At 40.8% G+C, this 23,226-nt stretch overlaps 1 protein-coding gene across 2 annotated transcripts in view; it reads right to left on the minus strand.

Moving 5' to 3' along the window:
* Positions 1 to 23,226, minus strand: part of LOC310688404 (uncharacterized protein) — a 41,292-nt gene that overhangs the window by 15,094 nt on the left and 2,972 nt on the right. For both annotated transcript variants that reach the window (XM_083464803.1, XM_083464804.1), the window contains exons 2-10: positions 19,924 to 22,046; positions 17,696 to 17,810; positions 16,130 to 16,212; positions 15,396 to 15,521; positions 14,772 to 14,830; positions 14,323 to 14,473; positions 6,406 to 6,575; positions 2,149 to 2,303; positions 1,572 to 1,649 (exon numbers count right to left, since the gene is read on the minus strand). In XM_083464803.1, the coding sequence (XP_083320929.1) occupies positions 1,572 to 1,649; positions 2,149 to 2,303; positions 6,406 to 6,575; positions 14,323 to 14,473; positions 14,772 to 14,830; positions 15,396 to 15,521; positions 16,130 to 16,212; positions 17,696 to 17,810; positions 19,924 to 21,931 (2,945 nt within the window). In that variant the 5' untranslated portion in view covers positions 21,932 to 22,046. The remainder of the gene's footprint in view (positions 1 to 1,571; positions 1,650 to 2,148; positions 2,304 to 6,405; positions 6,576 to 14,322; positions 14,474 to 14,771; positions 14,831 to 15,395; positions 15,522 to 16,129; positions 16,213 to 17,695; positions 17,811 to 19,923; positions 22,047 to 23,226) is intronic.

Below are 23,226 nucleotides of genomic sequence, written 5' to 3' on the forward strand. Positions count from 1 at the left end.
ACACACAACCAAATGAAAACTGTACCTGAGAAGTTAGCGTGAATTCTAAAAAAATGAAACCCTGTCCTTTTCATTTTTATTACTAAATATAGGTTCAGAACCCCAAGACCTTGTACATACTTTCAGCTTTAATAATTTGGCATTGAATTGGCCAAATGACTATTTCCAAGGAAGAGCTCAAAACAAAATGTAAAAAGCGGTTACTTTTGCAACTGAAAGTTTGTGCTAATTTAAGGCACCAGCCCTCAACAATGCAACATTGTTCTGAGGGCAACTAGCAAAAGGGTATGAGGGAATGTGATGCTAACACTCAACACCAAGATGAAGGTCTACCAGGCTTTGCATACTGAGCACACTGTTTTATGGAAGTGAGTCTTGGGCAACTTACAACTGTCAGGGGTGATGCCTCAGCTGTGCTGTGTCAGAAAAAAATTGGGCATCACATGGCAGCACAGAGTTTCAAACAAAGATGTGTTCTCTCAAGCCCACTGCTGGCTTGGTTATGTTGAAAGAATGGAAGATGGCAGAATCCTCAAGGATGTGTTCTATGAGGAGCTGGCTTCAGGCACTAGGCTAATTGGCAGACCAAGTATGCATTACAAAGATGACATGACATGAAAGCTGGCAACACGAACCTTGCCATGTTGTAATCCCCTGCAGATGGCCTTTATGCCTGACGACAGACAGCCCAGTCATGTATCCATGGCAGTGACCAGAGGAGGAAGGAGTGCAGGAAGGAGTGCAGAAAGAAGAAACACCATAGTGTATCCGCATCAGCACAACCAGACGCCTTCACCTGCCCCAGCTGCAACAAAGCATGTCTCTACAATATCAGCTGCTTCTTTGATGACGATTTGTGAATTATGGCATGCTATTGGACTCATGCCTGTTGTCTTTGTCCATGGAGTTTTCTTGGCAGGGATACTGGAGCGGTTTGCGGGTTCCTACTCCAGGTGGATCACGTTTGGTCAAAACTCTCCACTATGACCTGTCCGTCTTGGGTGGCCCTGCACGGCGTAGCTCATAGCTTCTCTGAGTTATTGAAGCCCCTTCACCACAGCAAGGCAGTGATCCATGAAGGCTCCAATACTTTGGCTCCCTCATGAGAAGAGAAGACTCCCTGGAAAAGACCCTGATGTTGAGAAAGATGGAGGGCACAAGGAGAAGGGGATGACAGAGGACGAGATGGTTGGACAGTGTTCTCAAAGCTATGAACATGAGTTTGACCAAACTGCGGGAGGCAGTGGAAGACAGGAGTGTCTGGCTTGCTCTGGTCGATGGGGTCACGAAGAGTCAGACATGACTAAAAGACTAAACAACAACAACATTGCACTCATATTCTACTTTGAGCCATCAACATCTGGTTGGCTACTGCAGGAACAATATGCTGGACTAGATAGGTCTTGGTCTGATCCATTTATGTGTTTATCTATGCCAATAACAGCAAATAAATAAAATGCAGTGTTTTCAGAGAGAAAACGCACAACCTTGTGAACCATATATAGCTATGGTGATGAAACAAGCACTAAATACTCGTATTGTGGTGCAGTTACTGCTGGTATATGAATTACCTTTTCCCATGCTTTTCAATCAAGGCAGTTACTGCATCATCTGTAATCCGGCATCCATTAGTAGAAAGGCACTGCAATCTAAAACAGAGAGCAACAGCAATTATCTTCTTTTATTTGAGCAATTAAGCAATATGCAGCCCAGATTTGAGCTTATGTTATGATTTCTCTACACAGATATTCTACCTACATAGGAAGACACCTGAAAGCATGAAAGGTAGTATAGATCAGGGGCAAATGGTAGACTAGTAGATTTCTCAAAGACTTGAAATAGATAGACAGGGTTTCTGACTCCCAACAGTTTAACAACAACAAGTAACAACAACAACAACAACAAAACATTTACTATGGCTGGCATTTAGTTAACTAATTATTTGCTATGGCTGGTCATGTATTTCTCAGCCTCCATGTTCCATCCTCACCTGTTAAATGCAAAATATGTCACAATATACACCCTCCAAAAAAACCTAGTCTGGAGGACCCCTTAATCTCCTTGTTTCTACAGATCCATTCTACAAAATGGTACCTAGTTGTGCGCAACAGTATGAAGAACAACAAATGTTTGGGTTTTCAATTGTACCTTACAGATGATGCTACTAAGGCAATGAGTCCTGAATCAGTAGCTCCTGTCCAGCTAATATCTACAGTTGTCAGGTTATGGCAAAAGGTGCTTGCACAAAGCAGAACTTTGTCCCCTCTAAATCCAGGACCACTGCAGCTTTTTATATTCAGTTCCTATGTGCAAAAGAAAATTCCAAGTGTGGGTTCATTAAAATGACTTTTCTTCTTTGATGATAATAATAATAATAATAATAATAATAATAATAATAATAATAATATGCTTTTAAATATTGTCATAACATTTTCAAGCAACCTCATTTAGGGGTTAGAAATGCCAGAATTAAATAAATAAAAGAGGGGGTGGTATTCAGTGTCCTCTTACTGACAGAGGCTTCTATCAGCAGAACAAGGAGGCAAGCCGTTTTAATTCACCCCCTTCTCTCCACTGTACCTCCCACATTGTTCCAAAGGGCCTCAATTCTCTGAGGCAGATTTGTGAGAGATGTGGTTGGGCTACGGGAGTGAAGGGGAAATTGGCACACGCATACACACAAATCCCCAACCCAACACTGGCCTCCAGGTCCAACTGATGGAAGCCTTCATTGGAGCAAAGTGCCTTCCATCAGTATGGGGACGTACTGGATGCAACCCAACATATTTTATACAGCACATTTTCCTTTTAACTAGACCCTAGGCAAAGCTTTTATGAAATCAGGCTTTATTTATTTATGTAATGCTACCAAGGTAGAATACATAGGGTTCCTAGTTTGTCGCCACTGACCAGCTCTACACCTGCTTAGTTCCTGAAAGGTAGCTGGATCATGTGTCTTCAGACCGTGGCCTTATCATAAATGAGATGTCTGCAAGGTCAATGAATATTATTGAGATTCCTACTGCACTAATTTCAGCCTCAACTGTGAGCTGCAGCAAATATTCAGCACTTTCATGGCTCTTCAGATTTCACAGAAAACAAAGTAATCTTGTTGGCTTGCATATCAAATTGTTATCTCCTGCTCTGCTTCGGTCATGGTTCATTTAGATGTTTCCACTGCAGACGCACGCAATCACACTCCTTGCCCTCATTTGAGTTAACAATAAATAATTCTTATGTCACGGATCAGGAAAATACTATATTGTAAAAAGGATAAGAAAATACAAAACTGGGATCCTTCCAATCAAAAAGTAAAACATCGTTTCCTTTGGTTTGCTTTTATGCTAGCGCTAGCTGGAGCTTCGCTTATTTCTTAGCAGGCAGCTGTAGATCCAGTGACTTCACTGTCAGTAGGGATGGATGAATCTGTCCACTTTGGTTTTTCTCATTTTCCCATTCTCAATCTCAGTTCTCCACATTTCTTTATCAGTTTGCAATTATTATTTTTTAAATAATAATTATGGAAATTAATCAGCACAAATTTATCCCAATATACACATTTTTGCAAAGCATATTTTTTCTAATATTTCTAAAATGAATTTTTGTATGTGATTTTCACTAATAAATGCAGTTGTCTGCACACTTTACCTTAGTCACATGCCACCCCGGGTTCTTTTGTAAGGAAAGGGAGGATACAAATCTAATAAATAATATAAATAGCTTATGCATTTTCTACACATTTTCTTGGCTGCAGAACTATACTGCCAAATTCAGATAACTGCAAATTTTGAAGGATATGTTTTGATTAGTTTATTGTTCTGGAAATTAAGTAAATTTGCCTTTAAATGAAAACTTAACAAAATTTCTCCCCTAGTGTTAACTAATGGTAATGTTTCCTTAATGAAGGCTATTAGGCTCTAACTTTTAATAGATAACCAATATTCATAAAACTTCAGAGTGCTAATGGTGGAAATCTGTGTGGCTGCAAATGGGTCAACTTTAAAACTTTTAAAATTTACGAGTAAACATCTATGGCACGACCAGTATAAAATCTACAACTTTAAAAATATATGATAGAAAATATCCACATTGAGCTTTGCATTCATAAAAAACAAAAAGTGTGTTATGAAATGTTGCCATTCATTTTTTATAATCCTTCAGGTGTCTCTATGTCAGTTTTGACATGCCAGCAGCCTTACAAGTTACTGAACTCCCTTATGTAAGTGAAGGGAACTTGTGATCATGCTAAAACTTTCACACATCAAGGTGGTTTTGCCAAAATTTGTTTCTATTTCCAACTATTGTTTTAATGCAGATGTAAATACATGCAGATTTAATTAATTAATTAAACTCCTTTTGTTACTCAGCTACACTTTTTAAGCAAGTGAGGTGCCCGATTACTAATATTCTTATCTATGGTTTCAGAACAACAGGGCAACATCTAACAATGATTTTAAGTGGTATATATTGCAGGGAGTGAAGATCTGTTTCTGGAATCTACATTTTCAGTGATTTCTTCATTTACAATCAGGGGTGGGGGGTCAGAGACAAAATGAGGCCAGATTCAAAGGCACAACAAAGTAGGCTAAGCATGTGATTCTTACATTTGTACAGTAGGCTACGTTCTAAGCTGTAAAAGTCATAGCTTAGGGTTTAAAAATACATTTTTTAAAAACCCACATTATTTTCTTAGAACAGCAACAACAACTAGACCCCCACACAGCACAAAGTTGTAAGTAAAATGGACATCACTCAATTCTATGAATTACTCAGCTGTATGTAGAGTGTACATATTTTGCTAAATTAATATGAAGAGTTTATGTACAGTATTATCTATCAAATGGCATTATGAGCTCCCTCTTGTGGGCCCTTTTCATTCTCTTTCTCAATTTCTCTCTTAAAGTATTCAAATGAGAATTGAATTCATTCAGTAAATAACAGAATTATTCATTTTGATTTTTCAAAAACTGAATAATATATTAATTGTTTGTTAATCTGTAGATATAAGCAGCCCACATATCTCATTATAATGCATTTGCTTAAAATCTACACCACCTATCCTCCCTTTGGGATGCCACTTCTAGGCTCAGTAGGAGATGGCCTGTTCCTGCAGTTCCTCTTTTGTCTAATCCCACCTCCCAATTTCGAGTCTGCTTTAATTGCCTGTCCAGTGCACCTGCTTCTGTGCTCATTTCCACAGATATCACAGGGTCTTGGATTCAGCTTGTATCAAGATTTGCTCAACTAAACCTTTATTTTATTCACTACTGTATGAAAAAGGGACACGGGTAGTGCTGTGGGTTAAACCACAGAGCCTAGGGCTTGCTGATCAGAAGGTAGGCGGTTCGAATCCCCGCGATGGAGTGAGCTCCCGTTGCTCAGTCCCAGCTCCTGCCAACCTAGCAGTTCAAAAGCACATCACAGTCCAAGTAGATAAATGGGTACTGCTCTGGCAGGAAGGTAAACAGTGTTTCCGTGCACTACTCTGGTTTGCCAGAAGTGGCTTAGTCATGCTGGCCACATGACCAGGAAGCTGTACGCCGGATCCTTTGGCCAATAAAGCGAGATGAGCGCCACAACCCCAGAGTCGGCCACGACTGGACCTAATGGTCAGGGGTCCCTTTACCTTTATCTAATGTAGCATAAAGTATGTTTTCTCTGATTATTTGCCTTGTCAAGTGAGGATGCAGAATGTGGCTTTGTTTTTCTAAACTGAACCAGTAAATATTTTACAGGAACTAAACTTCAGAGCTGTGGAATATTTTGTCCTCTCTGACATAACTCCCAAATATGCTGGAATATGCAAAGTGCCTGGAGTGATATCCTTTGTCGTACTGCCAAATATTTGTAAACTGTAACTACTTATTGAATATAAGGATGCCACTTGAATGTAAGGATGCAACTGTGTATATTCAACAGGGAATATTATGTATTCCCTTACTATGTAAGATGCCGTCACACTCTGCAGTTAGTGTGACCGCCAACCTGCAGCCACACCAGCTACAGCATGAGGGACAGCAGGCAGGTCCAGACAAGCTGTTTAATGGAGGGTGGATAGACCTTGCATACAGCATTTCAGCAAACCACTGTGTGGAAGACCTCTTGCCCCTCCGGGAAAACATGCCTTTAAAAGGTGGTGGGACTTCCATTAGCCCCGCCAGCCTGACTAATCATCAGGGATGATGGCAGCTGTAGTGCAGCAACATCTGGGGGGCCTCTGGTACCCCACTTTTGATGTACATAGTATAAGTTATTATTTCTAAGGGTTTTTAAAATTAAGTTCACATAGAAGTCTACAGTCCAAGCTCTTAGTAAAATGCTAATAATAATAAAATGTTATTCATTATTAAAGTTTTATGGCAATTGCAGAGACAAAATGACGTTTCTCCAAAAGCACAGTGCTACCTTAAGAGATTCTCCACAGTGCTGGAAGAACAGCTTCAACCCCACTTCAGTAATTCTCTGGGCTTCATCGTGGCAATGATCAAGAGTGAAACATCGGGGGTGGCGACTCCCCAAACTGATCAACCACTCATCATTCAAGCAGTGGCAGTTCGTCAGGTGGATCTCCTTCCCTGGGGATATAGAAGCCAGGTTTTTTAATCTGCATACTGATACTTATAGCATTTTATTGTTATTATTACTTTTTAAATAAACAACAGAAATAATATTGAGGCAAACAAAGGCTTTGCCCCGAAAGTGAAAATTAAAGACAAGTCAAGAGTTAAGTATGTCTAGAAGAATAATGTGTTCCTGGAATATGCTATCAATAGTACAGTACTTACTATTTAGTCAAGTAGCCTCCAATGCCAAATCTTATTACTCCTAAGGATTTATTGACATCAGTGGCAAATACGCAATAACATCATACGTTCAGAAGCATAGCCACAACAGCTTGATTTTTAACTCTACTTTGCCCCAGCACATAGATTCAAGCTAGTTTGAAAACCTTAAGAGGGCTACACACTAGCGTGCTGATTTAAATCAAAACAGAGGTTCTCACAATGCTAAAGTTGATGCCAAAGGCCTTTGTTTGTGGCGGTAGTGCAGATGAGCAGAGGATACAGAACTGTGGAAAGCACTCCTGGAATTGTGGAGAAGCATAGGGAATCATCCCTACGGATAACCTGCCCCTTTGCATGGGATACACTACAGCAACAAGGTGGGGAGGGGAGAATAAAAAAGGGACAGAAGGCATGAAAGGAGACCTACGCCATCCTATGTGATCCATCCATTCATTCATAAGATGTTTGAGACACTTTTTGTATATAAAAATGGATAAACCAATGAAAATAGTTTATGAAAAGCACAACATCTAGCACAGAGAGAGCAGACAACCCATACCTATCGTAGAAAGTTAACAGAAAGCACGTGGGGGAAACAAAAGTCTTGGGCGAGGAGGAAATTCTAGTGAATGCATTTTAAATATAATAGGCAGCAGTTTAAGAATGCAACAGTATACATTTTGTCATAATAAAGAGAGATGCTCTATTCCAGATAAAATGCCATAAACAAAACAAAATAGCATATCAGGACCAATGACTCCAGGATATAGGATAATATGAAATATAATTAACAAACATACAGAGCCTACCTGGTCTCAAACCCAGGAATTAGGAAATGAATTCCCAACCTCAGCACCTCATATTATTAGGGAAGGGGGAGAAATTCTTACCTAATTCTTACTTCCCATAACAATCTGCTACCTGAGATGCAGCTATCCTTCAAAATTCACATTTATCTGAATTTTGTGATGCAGTTCTCAGACAAAATGTGTACAGAAATTCATATACTAGGGGAAATGTCCATAGCAATAACAAGCACACAAAATATATTACATTGGGGAATTATTTGAAGAAATGTGTTTATTAGGAAAAAGTGCCAAAAAAAGTTTATTTGAACAATTGTGCACTAAAATGCTAGTGACGTTTTGTGAAGGCTTTTAAAAAAAGTTGATATGGAAATATAGCAATATGAACTTAACACTGGAAAAATAAGAAACAAAAACTGACGAATTCTTACTTTGTACATACTGATGGTCTTTCACCTATGTCATCACTGTTTTCACATGAGGACCAACACATCTTAAGAGCAATGAAACATTTTCTTTATTACAACTTACTGCTGCTTTTAAAATTCTTCTGTTTTTGCATGTTGTGGCTTACATTGTTTTATTGTAAACTAGTCTGGAATCTGTTTGATGAAGGCTGGTATATAAATTTGTCAATCAAGTAGATAAATAAAAAAAGCAGAAGTGTCCAATTAGTACAATAGCTACCTTTGTTTCCAGCCTAACAAACTAATCAGATTTGAGTAACTTGAGGACCGCTGCTCAAAACTAGGTCCAGCCTTGCATGAAGAATAGCTGAGCCGTCGGTCATGCCCGGTTTCATTCCCAGAATCAGATTGTGCCGTTCAGCTCCCTTGTATCAACTTCCTCCAGCAACAGCGCTGATGATGTCAGCTAATTAGTTCTGCACTGCTTGACTCTGTGCGCAAGACCCAGCTTATTAGCCCCAGCATTAAAAAACCCATTAACATCCCCAAAAAAGAAAAGAATAACCACCTGAAATTATATGCACATATTCACGTAGCCTCAGGCTTGTTAAAAGCCCAGCATTTCTGCCAAATACAATCCTGGCAGTATCCAAAAGTGTTTGTCTCCAAGCCTTCCCCTGCCCACCACCCTCCTCGGGGGAAACAGCTTTTAATCCTCAACTGGTGAAAATGATTTTGTTCCCTGTGGTTCACTCCCAGCTGATACCTCCTTTGTTAGTTCCCTGGTCTCTTTCTTGTGTTTAAGAACCCAGCTCCTTCCGTCAGGGTATGTTAAGCTACAGGTGACTGACTAGCAGCCCCCCACATGTGCTGTGGCCAAGGAAAGAGAGATAAAAGTCCCAGGCCTTAGCATCCCTAGAATGAAGCGGAAAGAGCTAAACACTTTGTTTTAATGAAACTGCTTTAATGTGTGTGGGGCAGGGAGCCATTTGATTCCTGTTGTCAGCAGTACTGTGGGAAGAGGTTTTCAAGAACTGAGTAAGTCATCCAGACGTATTTGCAAGGAAAGGGCTCTTTGAAGGGTTTGACTCTCCTCCTGTGTGTCCTGTTATCGTCACTCACTAGTGTACATAGCAACGGAATTAGCATTCAGCTGTTGGGTAAACTGTTAAGGAGACTTGGCCAAGAAACAGTGCAAGGAGGTAGCAAAAGTTTGATGAAAATTGCTACGTGCCCTACACATTTAAAAACTCATAGATTGGTTTCCAACATGCATGTAGCTAAGGGGGGATGGGGGGGAGCTGCTTCCTCTAGAGCAAGAAAAACAATAGAAATACTTAACCAACTGACCAATCACATCGGTTCTGTCCCCCCTCCCCAACGAAAGTCCTGGCTGCACCCATGCTTCCCAACAGTGACTAATCACCTGACACAGCATTTGATTCTGTCTGTTTCAAAAAAGGAAAAAAAGATAGATGTTCTATATATGCATAAATAAATTGAATATGAATCCCAGAGTTAATTGTATGGATTGGTACAGATTAAATGGTTTGGAAATATGCAGTTTGAGATTAAACCATTTTCCGTATATTTTGATGGTCAGGAGCCCAGTTTCGAGCCTTGACCCTGGCTATTTTCAAGAGCTAGGACAGAGCCATGTTATTTTGGCAATGGTCTCCCATATACCAATCATGTGTCTGATTGGCTCCCCCTCAAAAGCTCTTAATTTATCCATCTTCACCTTTCCTGGTGTGTGGTTGATCACACCACCATATAAACTCCCCCAGGAGCAGCCGTGGCTCTACAAAGGGATGTAGACTCTCCACTGAAGTTAGGATGTTTTAATATCACCCTTCATCCAAGCTCAGAGACAGCATTCATAGTCTTTCACTGTCCTTATTTTATCCTCTGAACAATCCTGTGAGGTGGGTGAGGCTGGAGTGACCATCTCAAGTTTACCCAGTGAGCTTCATAGCAGAGTGGGGATTTGAATGCAGGTCTCCTTCTTCCCAGTTCAACACTTTAACTACTCCATCACACCGGCTCATAAAGCCTGGTTCAGCTTGACCTCTAGGATGGTCACGCATCCTCAGTACTCTATTTCAATGGCTATCTGGTCTAAGTCCAGTCTAAAGATGAATAACTATAAGAAGGAAGTGCAGGGGCCTTGAAGTTGTCCATAAATAATTAACAGTTTGACAAGTGCATTAGCATATACAACATTTGTAAAAATTTATGCCCTCATTCTGATGTTACATTTCCTCTCTCTTTTTTTCTTTATTGTGTGATATTTATAAATTGGTTCTCCACATGTGCCACAGAGTCCCTTGAGGAGTGAGAGGCAATTTAGAACAACAGTGAAATGCTGATGTTTCTCAACAACAGAGGTGTCTAACCTGCGGCTTGCAGCTGTTGTTGGGCAACAACTTCCATCATCCCCGGCCACTGGCCACATTGGCTAGGAGCGGGAAGTCCAGCAACATATGGAGGGCTATAGGTTAGTCACCTCTCCTTTACAGGAATCAAAGATAGATACAGCAGTCTAAATAAGTATAATACCACCACCACTGCCAATGAACACAGAGAAATTTCAAATACTCACTGCATGAATGAACATTATTCTGTGAAAATAAAAAAATTCCTTCCAGTAGCACCTTAAAGACCAACTAAGTTAGTTCTTGGTATAAGCTTTCGTGTGCATGCACAGTTCTTCAGATACCTGAAGAAGAAGAATCCCAGAGTTAATTGTATGGATTGGTGTGCATCTGAAGAAGTGTGCATGCACACGAAAGCTCATACCAAGAACTAACTTAGTTGGTCTTTAAGGTGCTACTGGAAGGATTTTTTTTATTTTGACTATGGCAGACCAACACGGCTACCTATCCATTATTCTGTGAGAATCAGTGCCATTTTTAGGGCTGCAAATCACGTATCTTCCTGTGTTCAAGAGTGTTTTATTTAGGGGTGAAGTTTTGCTTGGCACAAACAGCTCACAGATCAAGTGCTCTTTCAAAGCAGAGTCATCTGTTATAAGCTGTGCAAACAAACTGTTACCGATTTATTAGTTTAGCTTTTCCAAAACAAGAAAAGATGAGGGAGGGAAGGTATTCAGTCCAGCCTTAGTGTGGAAGGTGGAATCAGGGAACATTTTGTGTACACTAGGTAAAGGTAAAGGTACCCCTGCACGTACGGGCCAGTCTTGACAGACTCTAGGGTTGTGCACCCATCTCACTTAAGAGGCCAGGGGCCAGCGCTGTCCAGAGACACTTCCGGGTCACGTGGCCAGCGTGACAAAGCTGCATCTGGCGAGCCAGCGCAGCACACGGAAACGCCGTTTACCTTCCCGCCAGTAAGCGGTCCCTATTTATCTACTTGCACCCGGGGGGTGCTTTCGAACTGCTAGGTTGGCAGGTGCTGGGACCGAGCAATGGGAGAGCACCCCGCCGCGGGGATTCGAACCGCCGACCTTTCGATCGGCAAGCCCTAGGCGCTGAGGTTTTTACCCACAGTGCCACCCGCGTCTTTTTGTACACTAGCACCCCCTGAACACCCACGGTTTGTGGGTCATTCGGTTTTTAATATGGTCTTCAACTCATAGTGGCCTCCTCCATTTCCTGTCCCATCTATGGCTGTTTCCAGCATTGCTTTTTTCCATGAAGCTCCCAAAAGCTTCTCTTTGGCCCCACTCCTAGCCCATGAAAGCACAAGCCATTGCCTTGGCTGTTACTGCTAACATTTTATGTTCTGCAAAAACATTCAGAATCTGTTAAGCAAGATTCAGTTGTTAGAAAGAAGAGTGCTGTTTTAGGTACAATTTAGGCCACATCTGCACCACACATTTAAAACAGTATTACACTACTATAACAATCATGGCTTCCCTATTCCCCTCACAGAGCTACCATTTCCAGACTGGTTTAAAAACTGATCCCTCTTCCCATGGAACTCTGGGAATTGTAGCTCTGTGAGAGTACTACAGGTCCCCTATCAACTCTCAGCATCTTCAACAAACTACAGTTCTCAGGATTCTTCGCGGAAAGCTGAAACTATTGAAGTGGTATAATAGTGTTTTAAATGCATGGTGCAGCTTTGGCCTCAATCTGAATGCCCTACCGAAAGTGGTGAGCGTTCGGAAGGTAAGGCTCAGCGTGTATTCCCAGCTTCACGTCAGCCTCTTTGGATGCTGGTAATCATATTGCTTGAAAATTATTTCCTTGTTACCTCCTGCTCAGTCATTATTTCCTTCAATTTTCTTCCCATAAAGTTTAAACCTTGTTTGCAACACCAACCATGCTTAAAGCATTCACTTCAGAAAATCAAAAGAAATAAAAGATATGTCGGGCAATCCTGGCTGCATCCAAGTCACCGGAAAGTTCACCACAAAGGTCGCCACAAAGAACTCTGCATTACCTGCCCTCCAGGAAATCAAACTTATTTTATTGTTTGGCTTATTTACTGAAGTTCATACATATGTTCACCCTTTCCCTCCCCTTACTGAAACTTTTGCCATAAATTTGCTCTTTTCTCTCTTGTTTGCAAGCTGCTTCAACAACAAAACAAACCAGAAGTTTTCTGTAAAGAGTCAAAGATCAGGCATAACGCTAACCTTGGTTATTAAAAACAAAGCACAAAACTCAAAGAGGCATTCGCTTCTACAACATTTATGCAGCATTAGTGAATTGCAGCACTTGGCTTTGTCTAATTGCCCACCTTTGTTTGCCCAAGGTGTTCAGTATTTGCTTTGGAATTCAGTGTGGGAATGTGACACAAGCGCAGGTGTACCTGCTACAGCAGTTGACCTTCAGTTTGTTTTCCTCCCTAGCCACAGCCCTAAGCACGCTCCTTTTCTCAGAAATTTGCCAGCAGAAGCCGGCCCACTTTCATACAACGGGATCTGGCACTTTAAACAAACATTGTTTTGTTTCTGTTTTTCCTTTTTAAGGAAGGAAGTAGTAAAATGAGAAGCTTAATTTCTCTGTAGAAAAATTACAAGGCCCCTTCATTATCCAAAGATAAGAAGCCATGGCTCTGTAGCCAGAAATGGCTCATACAGTGGGACAGAGCTGCTCTTTCCTAGCTTCTTAGAAGGAAAGTTGCTCTTGCCTAGCAGTAGGAGCAAGGGGTAAAGTGGCAGGAAGACTGGCACAGTGCAAACACACCAGCAGGAGTGCTGGATTGGCTTCATCAGTGCAATTGCACCACTCCAACCTCACCCCCTGCCTCCTTGGATGCAGTAGCAACCCACCTGTCCAGAAGGTAGTATAGCAGCTCTGCCCCACATGGCAGGTTGGATCCAGACCTTCTGTAAGCAGAAGGCCTCCTTCTGTTCATAGAAGTGACTTGGATCCATCAAAGGATTCTGCTGGATTCTTTGATGATAGGCAGACGATAGATAGACGTGGATTTACTATTTTGTGAGGCAGGAAAACATACACAATAAGTATAACTGGCTGTATCACAGTGCTAATCCTTTTCAGAGTAAACCCAATGAAATTAATAGACCTAAGCTAATCATGTCGATTAATTTCAGTGGGCCTACTCTGAGTATGACTGACAATGGATGCAATGCAATAGGTTCCAGCAGGTATCACAAGCATTGCTGTACTAATGCTATGCCCGCTCACACCATTACAGTATGTGTTCCAAATTGGCAGAGAGCATGCACCAGGAAGAGCAGTGAGTGGGGGGCAATGGGGTGAGGGGGGCCACAGAGCTGTGTGCATCATGTAGGCTGCCTGGCACCCTGAAAGCGAGCCTTCTACCTTCAGATGTCTCATCACCACCACTGAAGTAATTTTCATATGTGTGTAGAATTGGGGGGGGGGGCTGTTTCTGGACCAACAGGCATATATCAAATTTTGAGGGTGTGGAGGCGCCAGTGAAAAAATAGCTGCTATGTGGGGATGTGACATAACAAAATGGCTGCCAGGGGGTGTGTGGTGTAAGACAAAATAAGACAAGACAGCCTCCCTGACAAACTTATGCTTACCGTACTAAGTCAGCTATGTCCTACTGGTCCTGATCATTGACTGGTCCTGATTTACACAAACATACACTGTTTGTGTCTAATAGCAGCAATGAACATTCCTCAGAACCAGTACAAGATGCCCATACTTGATCTCATTTCACAGAAATTGCTTAGAAGGTGCTTTCACATTTTGCTCAATAACTTTCTTTTTAGGAGGACTAGGGACTCCCCGCTCCCCATGAGACCTCAGAACCTGGGTCACCCACCTAGGGCACCAGTGAAAGCCTTTGCAGGCACCATGGTGCCTGAATTTGCCAGGCTGGTTACCTTACTGTTTATCCATTCCCAAAGGTACTTACAGAAGGACTCATCTCCTGCAAGCCGATAAAAACGTTGACAAACTTGGGAAACCCGAGTAATATCTTTATGAGTCAGCAGCGAGAAGATGCAAAGCCACAATTCATCAGGAAGAAGGAGCCATGGTAAGAGCTTGCTGTCACTATGCCATTCCTAAAAATCAAAAAGATTCCTGTGTGTTGTGCCAAATAATGGGGGGGGGGCCAGGGGGCGGAATGCAGCCAGTCAACTACAAAGTAATGGCACACACCTTGAGCAAGACAGCAAGGAACTAAAACTCAGTTGATCCAATTTCAAAACTGTATTTTCTTTGTCTCACTAGCAACTGTGAGGAGCCTATTCTTGATGGGACGGAAACACATCAGTCTCCCATCTTAAAAAATTGTTTCCAGAACTTCTAACTTCTATGTTATTCAGCACACAAAATATACTTACCATAAAATATACTTACTGTATTTATTTCATCATATTCTTTAACAGCAGTTTCGTGCTCCTGTCTGAGTTCTGTCCCTGTGGAAGCAAAAAGATTTGACGTGGGATCCCCTAAAGTTGCACTAATTCGGCAAACCTTTCAGAATCCTTTTGATCAAAATATTGCATAACTTGACCTTATCTGAATTGCATTGTGTCTCAAAAAATCTGTAGCCTGAATATTTTTTAATACCAGCCTATAACAGACATAAGCCTATAAGAATTACTGCACAGCAATGGGTTCCGCTATAACTGCAAATAGTGAAGCTCTCTTAGAAAAGCCCAGTATTCAAATGGGATCATGTCAATTTTTGCATCATGACTATATATAGTTCATCTATTGAATTACCCTGTGAAAAATTGTTTAAAAAATGTAAGTCTTTTATCTAAAGAGAGGTTTGGGTGTTGTTGTTTTCACTTTAGGTGAGGCTCAGAAGATTATGCATACCCAATTGGGGTTTGGGGTTTTTTCCTGTCTACAATTGGTTTCACTTCTATGAAAAAACAAGACATATGTGCCCCCCACCAAAAAAAAAAAAGGAAACCCACAGAATGATTGACAGCTGTATCTCAGTTCACAATATATATATAGGCATTAACTTACATGCATTTGCATTTTTAAGAAAACTTTTCTTTGTGTTCTGATTATTAGATGTTTTCTTCTGATCTTTACATGGTACAGTTGTTTCAGAGACGGAATGCATACTGGTCTGTTTACAAGGGTTGCAGCCTATATTAAAGCAGAAATGTGTAAGAAGGCTTATTGTAGCAATATATCCTATTCTACAAACATTTAGGTACAAGATCAAGAAAAATTGTTGTTGTTGTTTAGTCGTTTAGTCGTGTCCATCTCTTTGTGACCCCATGGACCTGAGCACGCCAGGCACTCCTGTCTTCCACTGCCTCCCACAGTTTGGTCAAACTCATGCCGGTAGCTTCGAGAACACCGTCCAACCATCTCATCCTCTGTCGTCCCCTTCTCCTTGTGCCCTCCATCTTTCCCAACATCAGGGTCTTTTCCAGGGAGTCTTCTCTTCTCATGAGGTGGCCAAAGTATTGGAGTCTCAGCTTCAGGATCTGGCCTTCCAGTGAGAACTCAGGACTGATTTCCTTAAGAATGGATAGGTTTGATCTTCTTGCAGACACATGTTTTCCTGCCACTCATTCTGAAGTCTCCCACAATGCAAAGCATGATAAAACAGGGTGGGGGCAGCTCTCGTTTCCTGCAAGGACAGTGCCAACTGTCACAATCCTGCACCCCTTTCACATGCAACGCATGGAAACAAATATAAGAACAGAGGCTTTGACACCAAGTAGGTTACTCCAGATTTCACACACCTGAAGATGGACGGCTCTGAGACTTATAACTTCCTTTCCTTGTTCTTTCACTGGTCTGTGCTGGTCTTTGAGTATGTTGTGATCTATTGAAAGAAAAACAAACAAAATTAAATGGAAATAAAATACTCCACAAGAGCCGATACGGATGGATGGAGTGTTTGACTTAGAAAAGTATTCCCCTGCCTGGGGCCCTCTAAATATTTTGTACTTCAACTCTCGTAAACCACAGCCAGCATAGCCAACAGTCAGGATGATGGGAGATGTAGTACAAATGAATATGGAGGGCACCAGGTTGGGGAAAGATGACATCTATGTTGGATATATGGCTTCAATTCCTTTCTCATTCTTGGGTAAGACAGTGACACAGTTCAGACATAAACCATGGCTTATCATTTGCTATCAGTCAAAGAATGAGATATATCATCACATTCCCCTTCCTTGTTCCTTCCTATATGAGTCTATTATTGCTTCTCACATCCAAATCAAGAAACCATGGTTTAATTGGGACTTACAAACCAGAAGATAAAACCAGGTTCAGAAGTCACAGGAAACTGTAATCAAGAGATAGACGTGCCAAAGCAAAGTATTGTTTTATTGTTAAAATGGTGGTTGTTTTTTAATTGTGTGTGTAGGTCACCCGGACACATTCAAATAAGGCAACAATGAAATAAATATGCAGGAGAGGATGGAACACACAAGCACATGGCCAATAAATCAAGGTTTAATCAGCTCAAAATTATCATACCTAAACTGAGCCACTGTCCCCTCTAAAGTATCTAAAAGGAAAGAATAATAGCGACCTTTCTCACAATATTTTTGTGGAGAAGGACTTTCAGTTGGGCAAACTACAGATTAAGAACATACATGTTTATCTTTGAGGGGTTATTAAATTTTATAAGAAAAGAACAAAATATTAAACATAGCTTTGCATAGTAACAGGGATTAGATTGTAAGTAGATACTTTACACATCCTTAATGATTGCAAAAGACACCCAATATTGCTGTTTTGGTAAAACACAAACTTATTTAAATTATAATTAATCAGTTAAAAGGCAAATAATGTATTTTAATTGCTTAAATTAATTCACACAAAAGATCTTCCAGAAGAAAAAAAATGATCAGCTAATTTCTGCCTATGTAAGCACAAAACATGATGAATGTATTCATCACTGATGAAACCCATACATTTTGATAACACAGAATTATGATGCTGAAAAAATGTACACATAGGTGTAGAAAGTGATTACAACTAATATTAGGGTTTCTTGTATCAGCTCTAATGAAACACTTTCCCAACTAGCCTTTTAAATTAAATGAGAAGAAGTCTGCAGGGAAAACCACAATAAATCAAAGTTCTCTTAAAGACATAAACCATTGTTTTTTAAGGGATGGTCTATTAGTTCCTTTGTAAAACTTTAATCTTGACATCATGGGAAATTAACACAGACATTTCACTTAGGCTACCTGCAGGGAATCAGGGCAAACCCATCCTTCTTTCAAAAGCCAACAAAATACATTCAATAACACATCACTGGGTGGTAAATATTTAAACATAAAAGGGCAAACCTTGGCTTCCGCTCTCTCTGCGCGAAAGATGCACATACAGTGCTGGATCTCTCAGAGCACCTCTTAAGACCAACCGCATCTGTGCTGATTTTCATGGCCCCCAAAAGCTCCTTGCCTACAAAAGACGATGCAGTCACAGGTAGTTCCATAGTCATAACAATAAAAGCAGACTCAAGGGTTATGACGTAATCATCTACAAACATGGATGCGTATTTCCATATGAGGTAAAGGTAAAGGACCCCTGGATGGTTATGCCCAGTCAAAGGTGACTATGGGGTGCGGCGCCCATCTCGCTTCAGGCTGAAGGAGCTGGTGTTTGTCCAGACAGCTTTCCGAGTCATGGCCAGCATGACTAAACCACTTCTGGTGCAATAGAAAGACCATTTACCTTCCCACTGCAGCAGTACCTACCATATTTATCTGGGACAGAGCAACAGGACCTCACCCCATTGCATGGACTCAAACTGCCAACTTTCTGATTGGCAAGCCCAAGAGACGCAGTGGTTTAGACCACAGCGCCAATATTCATTCATTCCCAAATATACATTCAGACCATCTTCTCTTTTAATTCACTGCCAAGCGTAAGGCATGGATGGTACAAAAGGCAACTTAAAATGGCCAGAACAGATATGGTCTGTGAGATCCACAGTCAGTTCTCCCAATATTTTCATAAAACAAATTAGAAAGTAAATCTCAAAAACAGCTGTGGATGTTCTGATTTTGACAACAGAGGTGGTGCTAGGGAGATAATGTTTAACTCTTCTCCCCTACTTCCACAATCAATCCCCCCTCTCCAAACTGCTATTAGCTCTGCTTGGGAGCTGAAAACAGGCATGATAAAGAGAGTTGAAAGGAGAGTCACTCACAAAATCAGCACCGAAAGGGAAAAGGTAAACTCTACTCCCTTAGAACTCACCTTCTGTTCCAATCGAAATTAGAGCTCTGATCCAGCTGCTTTTTGATTATGATGAAGTGTTGGGAGAACAGACCACAGAGTTCCCACATCACACTTGTTTTGGTCCAGAAAATGTAGAGCAGTGTCACATTCTCAGCTTCTCCTTACATGAGTGACCAGAAGAGGACTTGCACCCCTACTCTGTTATCAAGAGTGGTGTCATAGCAATTAGACCAAGCAATAACCCATCTGGCTTGAAACCAGCCTTCCTAAGCTTTATGTTGAGCAATGGCCATGTTGTTTTGGCCATGTACTCCTGCTTGCTCTTTGCCTTTTTTTCTGCCCATGCATTATTGCAGAAGCATAGGAGCCATATCCATGATGTGACACAACTTCAAATGAACCCAGAGCTGGCAGTGCCATCTGGTTCACCCCACCCAATATTGGTTCGACGCTATAAACATTACTAGAGTAGCATGGGACCAGGTCACTCAGAATTCTTCTAATGTTATTAAGTAGAATCATAACAAATAAATAATATATTGGGAAAGATATTCATTCATAATTCCCGGCATTTCCTAGCCTTTTGCTAGGAATGGATGGATCAGTCTATTTACAGTGTGTCTCAGTTCTGCATGTGGCCAGTTCCAGGTATGTTCTGTCCCATATTATTGGTTGTTTCTGAAAATCCACATAAAAATGTTGATTTTTAAATATTCTTCCGTTATTATGAGGTGGTCAAAGGGCTGCCTTTTTTAAATGTTCTCCATCTTTTTGTGAAGGTCCAAGCCACTCCAAGTGGCTAGAAAGCCTGGGGGCTGGTGAGTACATTAACAGGCAGGCATCTCTTCCCCCATACAAAGTCCCTGAGAAAGCAATTAGAGCAATTTTCAAACTCATTTTGCACATAGTAGCCTCTGTGTGCTACAGAAGCTTAACTGAAGGCACTTAAAAGTTTGATGTGCAACATATGGAAAGTGCAATCCTATATACATCTTCTCAGAAGTGTCACTGTCTTCAGTGGTGTGTGCACTCAAGTGCAGCCTAGGTTTTTGGAAAAAGCCTTTGCGTACGCTACAAGTTTTAAAACAATCATATTTTGTGTGTTTATGGGTTTACAAACGGCTTGAAGGCTATGTTCGTAACACAGAAAACTGAGACCCCACAGCCTGTATAGAAATAAAGCCATTTCCATGAAATTTGGCAGATACCTACTTATATTCCATGTTCACAACAATGTAGCTATTTTGACACATTATTTTATGCAAAAGGGTAAAAAATCATATATATATATACATCACAATCTTGCTAGACAACACCAGTCTATTTTTACCTTTCAAAATGTGTCCATTCTCCAATTGTTTCTTTTCCGTCAATAATAGATTAGAAAAATGTTCAGGGCTGTTACATGAAAAAGAAGACTTTGATTCCTGTTTTTCAGGAAGGCTTTGTTGTTTTATAACCTCAGAACTTTTATCCTCGCAGTAGCTTACGTCATTGTTCGTATATTCAGTAGCCTTATGCTCATACATATTACCACCCTTATGGTAGTCGAGTGCAGATATTTTTTCTTCTTTAGAAATTCCAAAATGTTGTTGATAAGAAAGAAGATTGTCCTCAACCTCTTGCTGAAGCCTTTTGGACTTATTGAGATAACTCAAATAGAAGTAATATTTTGCCAAAACACTATCACTGTGGTTGGAATCAAACTGGGATTTGTCATTCCAAAATAGCTTCTCACCACCACCAGCTTTTATTCCAGGGACAAGAAATTCTTCTGTATTCTTTTTAGAACCTACTTCTGATTTTGCAACACCCTCAGAAACATTTTCATGTATATCACCATGCACATATATTGGAACTGTATTGGACTTAGGTTCTACACTATCAGTAAACTGGAGAAGCATGTCTAACAAAATGCAGTCACTACTACTGCCCAAGCAAGTGCTTTTATAACTGTGATTCAAACAGACTGAAGTACTGTTTTCTGAAGGGTTCATTAATGTGTTCCCACAGAAACTCTTAATTTGCATGGCTGGATCTTTCATCAGGAATTTAAATTCTGTTTCCCTTTCTTCTCTGTTACAGTGGTTTCCATTAGATGTACTATTTGCTTGTTCTTCTGTGATATTCTTCCTTTCTAGAGTTTTAACCATCCCTAGCATATGCTCAGATTTAAATGCATTTCTCTGATCGGTGCCTTTCTTTAGAGGCTGAAAGTCTGAACTCCCATCCCTTAATGCATCTTTTTTTACTTTGAGATGAAAAGGGATGTTTCTGTCTGTAGTCTCTCCAACATCATTGGTCCCACTGGAAGCTTTAGGTTTGAGAGTCCACATGAAATCTTTGCATTTGTATTCTTTGATCTCCAAGAGCTTTTCTGTTCCTAGATTCCATTTTTCACAGATGTCAGAACTTTTTGTGAAGGGGTGTCTGCCTTCCAGCACAGATAAATTGATGAGTTTAATATTTTCTGCCTCAACATCACTGTTAAGAGGGCTTGTGTGTTCCTTGCTCTCTGGTAGTTTTAGACAATCAATCTTCACATCTGCAAATTCCTCATCTGAACTATCACTGAGAGGAGGCCAAAAAAAGGTTTCATTTTTGTGCTGGTCCACTGTAATTGTACATGAATCATCTAGCTTGCACACATTATGAGCATTTAAAGAACTGGCTTCTCTTGTGCTACTATGCATGTCATCCTCAACTTCACATTCTTCTGAAATGTTGGTGGAAAGCATAATATCCCTTCCTTCTTTCTCAGGCTTAGTTGCTTGAGCAGAACTCTTGCAAGGAGGAGGTGATGTATTACAACATAAAAAAACAGGAGGAGTACATCTTTCAGCACGCGTCGAGCTATTTTCAGAGGCTATGAAAGGATTTAAAACATGTGCGTTCCTTTCCAAATTGTCAGCATTTTTATTTATGGCATCTTCACCACTGCTGTTTTGAACCACTGTACGATAATCCAAGGTAGATTTTCCAGCTTCCTGCAGGTTGTCCCAAACAACAGATGTCTCATGAAACAATTCTGCCCAGCTTGCAACCATTCTCAGTTTCTGTGTCTCAGGAATGCTTGCATCCTCAAGTAGTTGATTATCCAATTTTGATATGTAGGTACTGCTTAAACATTTTCTGTGTGGTGGTTCATTTGTGTTACTTGTTTCTTGTTCCGTTCTTGGATAGCTCACGCTAGAGAGTCTCTGGATTGAATGATTTCCTCTGCTTAGCGACTTGTTGGGCTGCTGAAAGCCCATGCTAGCACCAGCTACAGAATGTAATGGGATACCTTTGGCCTTGACTGAATTTGGGCTATTAGCATCACCAACAGTGCCAGACATTGTCCTTCCACAGAAAGTAAGCCGCTTAAGTCGTGAGAATATCACATTCTGTGTACATGCCGTATCAATTTCACTTCCAGCAGAGTGATTCTACCTTAGGAGACAGATGCTCAATCTGTTGAAACAAACACAGTTATACATGAAAGCTATTCTAATTATTTATTGGCAGTGCAAACAGGATAGTCCACATGAGTAAAATGTCTATTCTGTCATAAATTTTACATTCAGGGCCACCTTCTTAACCTTTGCATTTGTCTAACAGGTAGGGATCACCAACAAGATTGTAGCAAAAACCAGCCCACTGAAGTGTCAAGCAAGATCAGGTTAATAGAAGAACTAAAATTCGCTGTTTATGCATTTCAAATGGTTTTAATATCTTGTAGTGAGATGTCTTTAAAACATAGTTATAAGATGGCTCATCAATACCAGGCATGAAAAAACAAACAATATGGTGGGAAAGGGCCTAATAAATTATTTGTACAAATGTTGTGGTTTTGCTGAAGCTAAGCAGATCTAGTCCTAATTCTTACCTCTATAGCCTCAACTGCTATCTATATTGCTGGAACCCCATGGGTCTTTATTGGACTGCGCTGTGTGTGGCTGTGTGTGGCTGTGTGTGTGTGTGTGTGTTGGGAGACTCCTTAGATATGCAGAAATCTCTGCTACTGAGTTTCACTGCTAAATGTATAGGCACTCAGCCACCAAAGATTGTTATTAGAAGGAGCAAGTAGGCATGAAACAAAATGTTTCACTGAGTCACCTATTGAATAGTATAAACTAAGAGGAACTAGGACATTCCACTATTGTCTCTCCCCTCCCCACATTTTCTTTTCTAGCTGACAGTCACATTCTGGGGCAAGTGAGCATGACCAGTTCTCAGTGGTGGGTTTGGTTTTTGTCTAAGGGAGGCTTTTGGGGGGCCTTCAGGGGTTTCCCCAAAAACATTTCTGTCCTTTTCCAAGAATCAGGAATTCCCAAACTCTGTACCTCCCTCTTGATTCCTAGTAGTCCCAATTCTGTTACAATCTTGTCAGCAATCAGCACCTGAGCTCACTACTAGAAAGGTACAGTGGTGCCTCGCAAGACGAAAATAATCCGTTCCGCGAGTCTCTTCATCTAGCGGTTTTTTCGTCTTGTGAAGCAACCCTATTAGTGGCTTAGCGGATTAGCGGTTTAGCGGCTATTAAAGGCTTAGCGGCTTAGCGGCTAAAAGGCTATTAGTGGCTTAGCGGCTTAGAAAAAGGGGGGGAGCGGAAAAAAAATGGAACACTCGCAAGACGTTTTCGTCTTGCGAA

The sequence above is a fragment of the Podarcis liolepis genome (assembly GCF_965112155.1).
Source record: "Podarcis liolepis genome assembly, chromosome: 11".
Classification (NCBI taxonomy): Eukaryota; Metazoa; Chordata; class Lepidosauria; order Squamata; family Lacertidae; genus Podarcis; species Podarcis liolepis.